The following is a 14,300-nucleotide window of genomic DNA, read 5'->3' as shown; positions in this document are numbered from 1 at the left end:
CATGACCTAGAATCAGTCTGATGTTTCGCCGTGTTTTCTAGGTCATTTGCCATGATGGCCTAGAAAACTCAACTTGCAAAAATTAGACCACCACGTTAAAATTACCTAGAATTGGTCTGATAGGCACCTAGTGTTATTTCTAAGTCCTTTTAGAATGGTGGCCTAACTTTTTAAAGTTAGGGTTTTCTAGGCCATCATTATGAAATGACCTAGAACACACACAAGGTGAATATCAGACTAATTCTAGACCAAAAAAGTAGTGGCCTAGAAACTTCCACTTGCAAAAGTTAGGCGACCGCGCTAAAATGACCTACAATGAATCGGTCCGATGTTTGCCTGGTATGTTTTCTAGGTGATTTTAGCATGATGGCCTAACTTTTGCTAGTTGGTTTTCTAGGGCACCATGTTGAAGTGGCCTAGAAAACACACCAGTTGAATACCAGACTGATACTAGGCCGGAAAATAGCGGTGGCCTAGAAAATTCAACTTGCGAAAGTTAGGTCATCAGGTTGAAATTTATTATTTTCGAAAAATTAGAAAAAAAATTAGTGTCGAAAGGATTTCCAGAGGTTGGGAGTTTCAGAACTTTAGAATTACAATTGACCATGATTCCAGAATTTCAGAATTTCAGAACCAGTATTTCCCTAGCCAAAATTACCTTTTTGATCACAGCCTTATACATCTTGATCATCGGAGCCGGATCCAACGGAGCCACCTGATCGTGCCAATCGTGGTACCAATAGTGATGGACCAAGTGCTTGGTGGAACTGTTTCTGCAATTTTTGGATTAAAACACTTTTAGTCAAAACTCAACAACTCACTTCTTCTGAACCTGAAGCACTGTCACCTTGACAGGACTGAATATCTCGACAGTCTTCTCGACAATCTTGACCTTGTAGTCACCGTACTCTTTCTCTCCGCCGTTTTCCAAAAAATACTTCTGGCACTTTTCTTGCTCATCCTCCACGTATTGACAAAGCATCACAATCACCGAGCACTTCTCCGTATAAATCATGTGCCAAAAATCGGTGATTGTATTTTTGATGGGTCCCTGAGTGGAGATGAATTGCACACCGTCTGGCATTTCCATCCATGACGCGTGGATGTAGTCGTTCGAAGAATCACGATCCTTCAGGACGACACGATTCTCGTTGGCACAAACGATGTGGTTGTAGCTGGAATTTCAGATTTTCAGACATTCCAGAAGTTCGGGCATTCCACGAAATTTCAAGTTGAATTTCGGACATTATTCAAGTTTTGGGTTATTTTAAGAAATTCAGAATTACATTTTTCGGAATTTTGGTTTTTTTTACTTTTTGCAATTTCAGAATTTCAGAATTTCACAGCTTCAGGATTTCAGGACGGAAAAACAGAATTTCAGAATTTCAAATTCTCAGAATCTGAGAATCTCAGAATCTCAAATTCTAAGAATCTTAGAATCTCAGAATCTCAGACTTGGACTGAAAAACAAAAAAAAAATTCAGGACTGAAACACAGAATTTCAGAATTCTAGGATTTCTGAATTTCAAAATTTCAAGGTTTTCGGAATTGCGGAACTTTGGAATTTCTGAATTTCTGAATTTCCGAATTTCAATTTCAGAGTTTCAGAATTTCTCAGTGTTTGAATTTTTTGAAGTTTTCGAACTTTTAGGAAATTTTTTGGATTTTTTGGTTTTCATTTCAGAATTTCTAAACTTCGAGGTTTTGAATTTTTGGAAATTTGAAAATGTTTTGAGATTTATGATTTTTAGAAATTTTTCGGTTTTTGATATTTTCGAAATTTCAGGCTGATTTAGAATTTTTAGAATTTCCCGGAATATCAGATTGAAAATTTTTCAGAAAAAAAATATTTAAAAAATCAAAAAAAAAAAAAAACTTTCAACCATTCAAAAAATCCCAAAGCCTCACCGATTTTTCTCAGACATTTTCTCCGAGACGCTCGTTTTGACATCCGGCTTGTACTCTTTACAATCACGAAACTCCTGTGTAATTTTGGAAATTTTCGCTGCTTTCAAAGTCTTCTGACTCCACGTCACACAGTTTTGCGACTTTTCCGATAGCTTCTCATCGGAGTTCACTTCGACAAATTGCGTTTTATCCAATTTTAATGAATTCGCCTGGGGTACGTCTTCCTGACTGTTCAGTGCTGCGTCCTTGTTGTTCACTCTCTCGGCACTTGGTTTGATATCAGTTGTTTCATTGTTCCCGGTTGCCTGAGATTTTGAATTTTTGTTTCAGAATATCAGCATTTCTGAATTTCGGAATTTCGGAATCTCAGAATCTCAAAAGCTCAGACTCTCAGAATCTCAGAATCGCAGAATCGCAGAATCTCAGAATGACAGAATCTCAGAAACTCAGAATCGCAGAATCTCCGAATCGCAGAATCTCAGAATGGCAGAATCTAAGAATCTCAGAATCTCAGAATCTCAGAATTTCAAAATCTCAGAATCTCAGAATCTCAGATTCTCAGAATCTCAGAATCTCAGAATTTCAGAATCTCAGTATTTCAGAATCTCAGAATCTCAGAATCTCAGGATTTCAGAAGTTCAGAATCTCAGAATCTCAGAATTTCAGAATATCAGAGTTTCGGAATTTCGAAATTTCAGAATTCAGAATTTCAGAATCTCAGAATCTCAGAATTTGAGAATTTGAGAATTTCGGAATTTCGAAATTTCAGAATTTCAAAATTTCAGAATCTCAGAATCTCAGAATATCAGAATCTCAGAATCTCAGAATCTCAGAATACCAGAATCTCAGAATCGCAGAATCTCAGAATCTCAGAATCGTAGAATCGCAGAATCTCAGAATCGCAGAATCTCAGAATCGCAGAATCTCAGAATCGCAGAATCTCAGAATACCAGAATCTCAGAATCGCAGAATCTCAGAATAGCAGAATCTCAGAATAGCAGAATCTCAGAATCTCAGAATCGTAGAATCGCAGAATCTCAGAATCGCAGAATCTCAGAATCGCAGAATCTCAGAATCGCAGAATCTCAGAATACCAGAATCTCAGAATCGCAGAATCTCAGAATAGCAGAATCTCAGAATAGCAGAATCTCAGAATGCCAGAATCTCAGAATCGCAGAATCTCAGAATCTCAGGATCTCAAAATCTCAGAATCTCAGAATCGCAGAATCTCAGAATACCAGAATCTCAGAATCGCAGAATCTCAGAATAGCAGAATCTCAGAATAGCAGAATCTCAGAATGCCAGAATCTCAGAATCGCAGAATCTCAGAATCTCAGGATCTCAAAATCTCAGAATCTCAGAATCGCAGAATCTCAGAATACCAGAATCTCAGAATACCAGAATCTCAGAATCGCAGAATCTCAGAATAGCAGAATCTCAGAATCGCAGAATTTCAGAATGCCAGAATCTCAGAATCGCAGAATCTCAGAATCTCAGGATCTCAAAATCTCAGAATCTTTCTCTCAAAAATTTCAAAAATCCTAGAATTTTCAGCAATATTTCTCCTTACCATGATTCAAACTTTGCTTTCAGGAGAGACACTTTTTTCTTCTTTACGTCAATTTTGTGCGATTCGTATTCGCTGGGGAGTAGAAATGAAGATGTGGTTAGAAAATTGATTGATTTTCAATTTTCGCCTATTGCTTATTTTCCTTTCTTTTTTTCGGTCGCCAGGAAGCGCCACGTTCGCCCAAATGCGCAATTTGAGATTTTTTTCAGATTTTCAAAAATTAAAAAAATTTCACAAAGAGATTTTTTTTGAGAATTTGAAAAGAGTAAAATCCGGAGAATTGAGATTAAGAGATTGATGATATGATTTTTTTTATGATCTGATTTTTAAAAACATTTAGCAGATTTTTGCGATTTCGGGAATTTCTCAAACATCGAAACTTTTAAAGTTCGTTTGAATTCCTCACATTATGGATTCTGGTGTCCTGGGGAGGAATGGAAGGTTCAAATCGCGTTGAGAGATATTTCTACGCTGAGTTTGGGGATTTTTAAAAATATAATATATCTTAAAATATAATATAATCTTAAACTTTGAACCTCAAATTTTAGGAGTCTGAGTTTTCTGAAAATTCTGAAACTTCCGAAATCCAAGATTCTGGAAAAGAAAAAGTACGGAAATTTTCTGATTTCAAAACACATTTTGAAAGGGGGGGGGGGGTCCATCTTCACAGAGGGTCCTTCTATTACAGGGGCCCTTCTATTTTTCCAAACCCCTTTCAAAGAGCCCTTGTATTAGAGGGGCCTTTCTATTAAAGGGGCCCTTCTGATACAGATTTTACGGTACTCTAATTTCAAAACTTTTCTATCATCAACTTCATTTTTCAAAAATAAATCTAAAGAAAACCCGAGTTCACAAAATGCCGCAGCATCCAAGACGTCTTCTCTTTTCCTCCTCTTTTTCCCTTTTTTCAATTCGTTTTCTTCTTTTACTATTCACTTTTTGAACTGGAAAAGCTCACTTTTCGTGAAATTACAATTTCCAAGTAGCCGTATTGTATGATTTTCCAGTGTTGCTTCTTGAGTGCTCTGCAGACTTTTCGATTGCACAATTTTCTCCGATTTTTCCGATTTTTCCGATTTTTTGGTTTCAGACTTTTCTACTTTTTCCAGAGTCTTCTTTTCCGATTTCTTCTTCTCCTCCTGGACCAAATTTTTTGATTTTCTGTTTTTTTTTTTGGATGTTCTGAAATTCTGAAATTCTGAAATTCTGAGATTCTGAGATTTTAAGATTATGAGATTATGAGATTCTGAAATTCTGCAGTTCATAACTTCCTGATTTTCTTTTTTTCAGTAAATTTTGAATTACTGAATTTCTGAATTTCCGAATTTCTGAATTTCTGAATTTCTGAATTTCTGAATTTCTGAATTTCTGAATTTCTGAATTTCTGAATTTCTGAATTTCTGAATTTCTGAATTTCTGAATTTCTGAATTTCTGAATTTCTGAATTTCTGAATTTCTGAATTTCTGAATTTCTGAATTTCTGAATTTCTGAATTTCTGAATTTCTGATATTCTGAATTTCTGAATTTCTGAATTTCTGAGATTCTGAATTTCTGAATTTCTGAGATTCTGAATTTCTGAATTTCTGAATTTCTGAATTTCTGAATTTCTGAATTTCTGAATTTCTGAATTTCTGAGATTCTGAATTTCTGAGATTCTGAATTTCTGAATTTTTGAAATTCTGCAGTTCATAACTTTCTGATTTTCTTTTTTTCAGTAAATTTTGAATTACTGAATTTCTGAATTTCTGAATTTCCGAATTTCTGAATTTCTGAATTTCTGAATTTCTGAATTTCTGAATTTCTGAATTTCTGAATTTCTGGATTTCTGAATTTCTGAATTTCCGATTTTCTGAATTTCTGAATTTCCGAATTTCCGAATTTCTGAATTTCTGAATTTCTGAATTTCTGAATTTCTGAATTTCTGAATTTCCGATTTTCTGAATTTCTGAATTTCTGAATTTCCGAATTTCTGAATTTCTGAATTTCTGATATTCTGAATTTCTGAATTTCTGAATTTCCGATTTTCTGAATTTCTGAATTTCTGAATTTCCGAATTTCTGAATTTCTGAATTTCTGATATTCTGAATTTCTGAATTTCTGAATTTCTGAGATTCTGAATTTCTGAATTTCTGAGATTCTGAATTTCTGAATTTCTGAATTTCTGAATTTCTGAATTTCTGAATTTCTGAATTTCTGAATTTCTGAATTTCTGAATTTCTGAATTTCTGATATTCTGAATTTCTGAATTTCTGAATTTCTGAGATTCTGAATTTCTGAATTTCTGAGATTCTGAATTTCTGAATTTCTGAATTTCTGAATTTCTGAATTTCTGAATTTCTGAATTTCTGAATTTCTGAATTTCTGAATTTCTGAATTTCTGAATTTCTGAGATTCTGAATTTCTGAGATTCTGAATTTCTGAATTTTTGAAATTCTGCAGTTCATAACTTTCTGATTTTCTTTTTTTCAGTAAATTTTTGAATTTCTGAATTCCAATATTCCAAGTTTTCAAACAAGTTATGAATCTGAAATTCTGATTTTTTTTAAATCCGAACTTTTCAGAAATCCCGAAAAATCAAAAAACATAATTTTTCAAAATTCTATTTTTTCCAAAATTTCCAAACAAAAAATCCTACCATTTCCAGCGCATCCTTTCTTTTCCTCCATTATTTTTATTTTTTCAAAAATCCTAGCCGAAAATCTGTTTCTTTTTCAAAAAATCTGAAATTCAAATTCCACGATTCTTCAAAAATGTGTTTTAAAAAATTGTTTATTTTACAATATATATCAAAACCCATTATTTTTTTAATTTCAAGGCTGTAAACTTTTTGGTTGGAACTGGAAATACTGAAATTTGTTGGGAAAGGGAAATTTTTGGCATAGATTTTGAATTATAATTGTTTGGAATTTTCAACAAAAAAAACAGGTTAAAGCTTTTCGGAAAACATTGGGAAGATGAAGGGAGAAGCTCAAAGTGGGCGTGGCTTATGGAAATTACCGGAAAATTCTTTTTTCACAGATGGTGTGGATCAGAAAGTTTCAGAAAAGGGGAAATTGACTAGTTAATAAAGAATTCTGACTGGATTTTTTCAAATGATTAGAAATCACATTTTCTTTGGAAACAATTTTTTAAATTTGGAATGATCAGGAAAAAGGGGGCGGGGCTTAGGCACGATATGGTGTGGAGGATTTGAAAACGACTTGGAGGGGTTTTCCAGCCAAATTTGTTCCATTCAGAGACACCATTGCATTATAGGCCTCTGTGTAGGTGCTCATCGAGACGAACGCGTAGCCCTTGCATTTTTGGGAGATGTCGCGAAGGATCTAGAAAATTTTGAATTTGAAAAAAAAAAAACTTTGAAAAAATATTTTTGAATTTTTTTTTGAAAACTTGAATTTGGTTAGATGGGTAGCGTGCGGTGACCCCTTCTATTCCTCTGATATCGATTTTTTGGCCGCTATGGTTGTAACTATTATTAAACATAAACCTCGAAATAAGAGAAAAGCTCTCTCGGCCTTGAAAGATGAAAATGGCGGTAAGAAATCCAAATTGTCTGAATATTCCAGTAAGCAAGCTGTGGATGATATAATTGAATTTGTGGATGATATGTCTAACCCATTATATGAACTGCTGTCCAATGATTTCAAATCGAAAAAAGAATTCACTGTGAATGATATTGCAATGATCTTTAAGTCGCTGGCTGAAACGATTCTCAAGCTTCAATCCCAAAACACAATGTTGAAAAACCAAAACTGTATTCTAAATGCCAATTTGTCGAATCTTACGGAAAAAGTTGACGGCTTGGAGGAGAATCTCAAATTGTTACCATCTCAACCTAAAGAATCACCAAAACCTCCTACTACATTAATTAAAACTTTTGCTTCAGCTGTCGCCTCAACCATCTCTGCTCCAGAATCCCAAATCACTTTCATGCGAGCTGCCTCATTGGCTAACTCTGAAGATGCACGGAAATCGAATGTGATCATCAAAAATATCGACCTTTCGGAAGAAGCTATTGAGAAAGCTGAATTCGCCTTTAAAATTGCCAAGAACTGTGGTACTTCGACGCCATCGGTTTTTCGCATACCTCATCCGGCCAAAGGGCCGCCGATTGTGCGCCTGGCATTCAAGTTCAAGGAGGAAGCAAGAACTGTCCTCACCAAATTCAACTCAATCAAGGCTTCAATACAGGGGTGCTTGAATGCGTCTCCCCGCCCAGACCTCTCCAAACCAGAACTCGAGAAATATCGACAATCCTGGAAAACGGTGATCCAAAAGAACAACGAGGCAGGTCAAACCATTTATACGGTTCGCAATCTGGAAGTCGTCAAAGTTGTCTACAGAGAAAATCAAGAGCCGTGGCCATGGGCCAAAAAACACTCGATCCCAGAAAATTTCTAAAAATTGGTTACACCAATAGCTGCTCAATTAAGAACAAAGTCCTCCAACTCGATCTATGGTCTTCTAATTCCAACATCGATATTCTCTGTTTAGTGGAAACTAAAATTGATTCAAACTATTCTGACTCCCTGCTATCTCTTGATGAAAAATATGCTGTAATCCGGAAAGATCTAAACAGACATGGCGGAGGTTTAGCCATACTAATCAAGAAGCATATCAATTATACGGTAGTATCACTTCCGACACATCTTGAATCCGTTGAAATTCTATCTGTGGATATCAAAATACATGGCAAAACTACAAGATTAATTGTAAGTTACAATCCTAATCACAACTACTGTTTTAAGGACCTTCGAGAATCACTTAACATACTCTTGTCAACTGAAAATCCATCTATTATCACTGGAGATTTCAATTGTGCCCATGTTGATTGGAATTCATATACAGCATCTGATTCTCAATGCCAGTCACTGTTGGATTTTTCGCTTTAAAATGGCCTGACGCAATTTTTACAAAATCCAACAAGACTCGAACCACCAAATATATTGGATCTGGTGTTCACTAATTCCATGGACATTATCCGTGATGTCATTGTTGGTGAGAAATTCAGTGACCATTGCAGGATTGAGATTGATACCTTTATATTGCTTAATTCTATTTCACCCCTCAAATCAACGAAAAATTTCAAAAAAGGAGAATTTAGATCGATGAATTATATTCTATCAAATATCGACTGGGATTTACGATTTTCAACAATGTCAATTGAAGAAATGTTTGATGATTTGAGAGGAATAATTCTGGAGCTTATTGAATCTTTTGTACGAACAGAAACTCATCGAATTCATAATATAATTTATTCCAAAGAAACCAAACAATTACTGTTGCATTCTATGCATACTTCCATTAGTTTTATATTTGATCTACCAAATTATTTGTGATCTACCCACCTAAGAAGAGCGCCCTTCTCTGGCACTCTTCTTCTTAGTTGTTTCATTGGTCAGAACCCCTCTTTCTTTGGGGCTGACAACCATTCTCGGTCTGTCCTAGTCTCTCCCAGCCTTCTCTACTTTCCCCCTCTATTCTCGTACATCTTTAGTACCTGAATAAATCTGTATTCTATAACTACTATTCGTATTCCTTGAGCCGGCCAGAATGCCGGATCCTAAGGACGTAACAATTACTAAAGAAGAAATTATTGATTTGGAAGAAAGCAGGTAACTCGGACGAGTATAAACATGTTTCAGCATTATTCAAAAAGTCACTCGTGAAATCTGAAGAAGAAAGAATCTATAAACGTCTGAATTCTGGATCAAAAATTTTTTTCGGATTTTTGAAATCGAAATTTAGAGGAAACAGTGATATACCGGCAATACGATATAAATCTAATGAGAATGTTATCATGAGTGATGAAGGAAAAGCCGAAATATTTGGAGATTGCTTCAGTGAATTTTTCAACATTGACAAAGATATCCTTCCTGCTACAGGGAATCTAACTTCTAAGTTCAGCTCAGATGTCTTGTTCACGCCGGAGAATATCGAGATATTACTATATAAACTGAAAGGCCGAAATAATACTTCTCCGGATAGTATCCCGTCAATATTTCTGAAGAGAGCGTGTACACCTCTTGCGATTCCACTATGCATTATATTCACAGAAATTTATCGAGTTGGAAGAATACCAAAATCTTGGAAGGAGGCGATTGTCATGCCGCTTCATAAGAAAGGCTCCCGCTCCGATCCTTTAAATTATAGACCAATCTCTTTAACATCCAATATATGCAAGATTATGGAGAAGTTGATACGAAAACATCTAGTCCAATACTTATCCGAAAATAATCTATTATCAGAAAAACAATTCGGGGTCCTTAATCAGAGAAGTACAATTTCCCAACTGATCGCCTACCAGAACAAGCTTGTTTTCAATTCTTTAAATGGGTTAGATACCGATAGCGTCTATATTGATTTCCAGAGGGCCTTCGATACAGTGCCGATAAAAAAATTGATTCATAAGGTGGAAAGCTTTAGGATATCTCCCAAACTAAGAAATTGGCTTCATTCATTTGTCACGGACAGAAAATTTCAAGTCAAAATCAATGATATACAGGGTCCGCCAAAATTACGTGTGCACAACTTTGACGCCATGGCGCTGCGCACTGACGCACTTTTGGTGCGCAATTTTTTAAAATTTTTATTAATTATTTCATTATTTATTAGTTTGCCAAGTTTCATCCCAATCGGTTATGTTTTAGGTAAATGACAGCGGCAAGTCCTCATCGTACTCTGATCGTCGACTTTTACAAGCGAGGTTTAAGCACAGGAGACATTTCTAAACGACTCGGAGTGCACCGAAACACGGTTTTCGCGACCATCCGTCGTTTCAACCAGCTTGGCCACCTCAAGGACCGTACGGGAAGAGGAAGACCGCGCAAAAAGGATCATCTTATCACCATCTTCTCGGACGAGAAACTCTTCAGTGTCGAGGCTGAATTTAATAGCCAAAACCACCGAGTGCTGGCCACAAATATTCAACAAGCAGCTGAGCGTGGTAAAACAATCCATCGAGCCTCTCATCCTGCGAGCATCATGGTTTTCGGAGCGGTTTGCTATGATGGGAAGTGTCCGCTTGTTTTCGTTGATAAAGGCGTGAAAATCAACCAAAAATACTACGTTGAGGAGATTCTGGAGAAGCATGTGCTACCGTGGGCTCAAAACCACTTCGGTCAGAAGAAATACATCTTCCAGCAAGATGGAGCGCCTGCTCATACCGCAAAAATGGCTCAACAGTGGTGCAAGGACCACTTCCCCGCCTTCATACCAAAGGACGAATGGCCGGCTTCGTCGCCTGATCTGAACCCGCTCGACTACTCCGTATGGGGAGTTCTGCAGAATAAGGTCTGCGCAAGACCTCATGCAAATATCGAGGCCCTGAAGAAGTCGTTGTCTGAGGAATGGGACAAATTATCCGTCGAATACCTGCGTGCCACCATTGATGCCTTCCCTCGACGACTTCGTGCCGTGGTCGCTGCCAAAGGAGGTAGAATCGAATAATTTTTGTTGAATTATGATTTCAAGCGTTGAAATAAACTATCTGTTAAATTTCGTCTTAATCTCGCATCTACTTCTGGAGATAACGTCATCTACACTTGCACACGTAATTTTGGCGGACCCTGTACTATCGAAGGAGAGGCGCGTATTGTCCGGAGTCCCGCAGGGCTCTGTTCTTGGGCCTACCCTCTTCTTGTTATATATTAATTGTATTGGTGACAAATTTCAAAGTGACTATCTACTGTTTGCAGATGACTTGAAAATTTATGATACGAATGATAGATTGATTGATGCAGATTTAATTGAATTGGAGAATTGGTGCTCGAAGTGGAAAATGAAAGCGGCTCCTAAAAAGTGCGAATACATCAAATTCAATGCAACAAGAAAATATGCCAACTCCAATGTTATGAATCCCAAATTAAATCAAGCTTTGATTCCCCCTGTGGAAAATGTCCGTGATCTTGGGATCTACTTTTCCAGTAACCTGAGCTTCCATTATCATTATTCTTTGATTATTCGGAAATCACATCAGAGGATCAACATGTTCTTTTCCATTCTAAAAAACGCATCGTGGAGTGTTTTTATAAAATGCTATACAATTTACATACGCCCTTTACTTGAATATTGAACGATAGTCACTTCTCCAATCCTAAAGGATCATATTATAAAATTGGAATCGGTGCAAAAGTCATTTGTTTTCAGAATTTGTGTTAGTGGTTTTCTCCCCTTCGTTGAAATAAATAAATAAATAAATAAATAAATAAATGCAAGCTTCAAAATGATTGTAAATACCGTAAAACCTGTATTAGCAGAGCCGGCCCTTATTTTTTTTTCCAAGGCACCTCGGAGGGCCTTTCTATTAGAGGGGCCCTTCTAATACAGGTTTTACGGTATGTAACATTTTGAGAAGATTTGAAGTTTTCCAGAATTATCTAAAATTCTGAATTTCAAAATTTTGGATAATTTCAAAAAATGAAATTTTTGAATCCTTTTTATCTAGGTCATGGCCTAATTTTTTGAGTTTCTGGGCCAAATTGAGATTTCTAGACCACGACCTAACTTTTTTGGGATTTTTAGACCATGGCCTAATTTTTTGGAATTTCTAGGCCATGGTCTAACTTTTATGGATTTCTAGGCCATGGCCTAACTTTGATGGGGTTATTCAGCTAGGTAAAAAACCTGGTTTTTTACCGGCAAAAAAGGTGAACAACAGGTTATGTCCTAATTTTTATGGTTTCCTAGGCCATGGCCTAATTTTTTTGGGATTTCTAGGCCATGATTTAACTTTTTTGGAGTTTCTAGGCCTTGGCCTGATTTTTTGGAGTTTCTAGGCCATGGCCATCTTTTTTGAGTTTCTGGGCCAAATTCGGATTTCTAGCCATGACTTAATTTTCTTGGATTCCTAAAAAATCCCTCACCTTAACATTCAAAATCGCGCCAAACTGTGAAAACAGCTGCCATAGCAGTGTGTCATCCGTATCCGCCGCTAGATTATACACAAAAAGACAGTATCCCGCAGTATCTGATGGCGGTAGCGTGGCAGCTACACTAGCCGACAGTGCCGATAGCTGAGCATGAGCAGCGATTCCAGCTCCGTTGGCTGCTGGAGGACTTGCAGTCTGTGCGACTTGTTGTTGGGCCGCCGCTTGCTGTTGTTGCTGATGGGCTAGAAGGGAAGCTGTGAAGTCTGGAACCGCGGTCGCTGTGAATGGCGTTAATCCAGCTAGGGCATTCAGTTGAGACATTTGAAGAAGAGCTGATGTTGTAAGGTAGTCGGCTGGGAGGGTGGCTGTTGGTTGAGAGACTGCGGTGATTGCACCCATTGGAGAGTATCTGGAAATGTTCAAAATTATTTCAACTTAGTTAAACCGGTGCCAACCGGACCACTTGGAGTCATGCTTTGAGCCTAATCTATGAGGATTACTGTATTTCCTCGATCCTACCCAAATGATCATTTTGAGTTCAATTATCTCGGTTCTTTTCAAAGATATCAAAAATTGGTCAACTGATAAAATGTTTGTGATAATATGATAAAAATTTTGGCAGTTGGCCACTCCCTGATATCTTTCACAAGAAATAAGATATAGGATTTCGAAGTTAGGCTCTTATTATACAAGTTCTACGCCCCGCTCATTTTTCATCTCTTACTAACCTATATTTCGAAGTAATCGGCGTATGATGCATTGGTCCGATTCCTCCAGCGGCTGCCCTTAGCGTCGGTGCTCCCAAAATCGTGCTCAATGGAACGAGTGTCGTTGCTGCCTGTTGTAATCCCTCCAGCTCGCCTAATAATCCTTTCGGATTGTTGCTAGCCGGATTATTCGCGAATTTTACAGTAATCTGTTCGGAACATCCTGTTGGTATACTTCCGTTTAACGTTTTGATCGCCGTATCTGCCTCGTCTTTTTTGTCGAATCGCACGAATCCCACTCCTTTTGAGAGACCTGAAAAATCGTTGTTTTTGGAATTTAGAGTCAAAGTTGGGGCCGCGGGCCGAGGATTTGGCCGAAAATCCTTTGCAAGAACGACGCTCTGTTTGCCCTCAATTATCTCAATTGAGGTAGAAGATACCAAAAATCTGTCAACTGATAAAATGTTTATTATAATATCATAAATGTTTATTAGTTGACAGTGTTTTGATATCTTGAATAGGAACCGAAATGATCGAGCTTAAACTTGACTGGGTTGAGGCAATAAATTTGGCATTCATATGTTTTTTGAACTCCAAATGAATTTCTGAATTTCTGGATTTATGAATTTCTGAATTTCATGAATTTCTGAATTTCATGAATTTCTGAATTTCTGAATTTCTGGATTTCTGAATTTCCGAATTTCAAAATTTCCGAATTTCAAAATTTCTGAATTTCTGAATTTCTGAATTTCTGAATTTCTGAATTTCTGAATTTCTGAATTTCTGAATTTCTGAATTTCTGAATTTCTGAATTTCTGAATTTCTGAATTTCTGAATTTCTGAATTTCTGAATTTCTGAATTTCTGAATTTCTGAATTTCTGAATTTCTGAATTTCTGAATTTCTGAATTTCTGAATTTCTGAATTTCTGAATTTCATGAATTTCTGAATTTCTGAATTTCTGGATTTCTGAATTTCATGAATTTCTGAATTTCTGAATCTCCGAATTTCTAAATTTCTGAATTTCTGAATTTCTGAATTTCTGAATTTCATGAATTTCTGAATTTCTGAATTTCTGAATTTCTGAATTTCTGAATTTCTGAATTTCTGAATTTCTGAATTTCTGAATTTCTGAATTCCTGAATTTCTGGATTTCTGAATTTCATGAATTTCTGAATTTCTGAATCTCCGAATTTCTGAATTTCTAAATTCCTAAATTTTTCAACTTCTGAATTTCTGAATTCC

General features: G+C 36.5%; 4 protein-coding genes across 4 annotated transcripts in view; 2 read left to right on the top strand and 2 right to left on the bottom strand.

Moving 5' to 3' along the window:
- Positions 1–2,200, bottom strand: part of CBG00946 — a gene marked incomplete at both ends in the record, with an annotated part of 4,870 nt that extends 2,670 nt beyond the window's left edge. The window contains 4 exons of the mRNA XM_045241675.1: positions 659–773; positions 822–1,175; positions 1,909–2,132; positions 2,177–2,200. Coding sequence (XP_045091701.1) covers positions 659–773; positions 822–1,175; positions 1,909–2,132; positions 2,177–2,200 — 717 coding nt within the window. The remainder of the gene's footprint in view (positions 1–658; positions 774–821; positions 1,176–1,908; positions 2,133–2,176) is intronic.
- A 135-nt stretch (positions 2,201–2,335) lies between these two features.
- CBG00947 lies at positions 2,336–3,453 on the top strand (the record flags this gene model as incomplete). The annotated part of the gene is made up of 2 exons (XM_002629671.1): positions 2,336–2,544; positions 2,694–3,453. 2 exons carry the CDS (start codon positions 2,336–2,338, stop codon positions 3,451–3,453), a joined length of 969 nt encoding a protein of 322 aa, XP_002629717.1.
- Positions 3,454–6,643: 3,190 nt separating this feature from the next.
- Cbr-exc-7 overlaps positions 6,644–14,300 on the bottom strand; it is a gene marked incomplete at both ends in the record, with an annotated part of 17,348 nt that continues 9,691 nt past the window's right edge. Inside the window, 3 exons of the mRNA XM_045241674.1 lie at positions 6,644–6,802; positions 12,344–12,758; positions 13,078–13,322. Coding sequence (XP_045091700.1) covers positions 6,644–6,802; positions 12,344–12,758; positions 13,078–13,322 — 819 coding nt within the window. The remainder of the gene's footprint in view (positions 6,803–12,343; positions 12,759–13,077; positions 13,323–14,300) is intronic.
- On the top strand, positions 6,939–7,880 carry CBG00949 (the record flags this gene model as incomplete). Its single annotated transcript, XM_002629673.1, has 1 exon — positions 6,939–7,880. The coding sequence occupies one exon, from the start codon at positions 6,939–6,941 to the stop codon at positions 7,878–7,880; it is 942 nt and encodes a 313-aa protein (XP_002629719.1).

Source organism: Caenorhabditis briggsae (assembly GCF_000004555.2).
Source record: "Caenorhabditis briggsae complete genome, chrII, whole genome shotgun sequence".
In the NCBI taxonomy this organism is placed as follows: domain Eukaryota; kingdom Metazoa; phylum Nematoda; class Chromadorea; order Rhabditida; family Rhabditidae; genus Caenorhabditis; species Caenorhabditis briggsae.
Note: the sequence above shows the minus strand (reverse complement) of the source record. Positions and strands in the feature narration are given on the sequence as shown.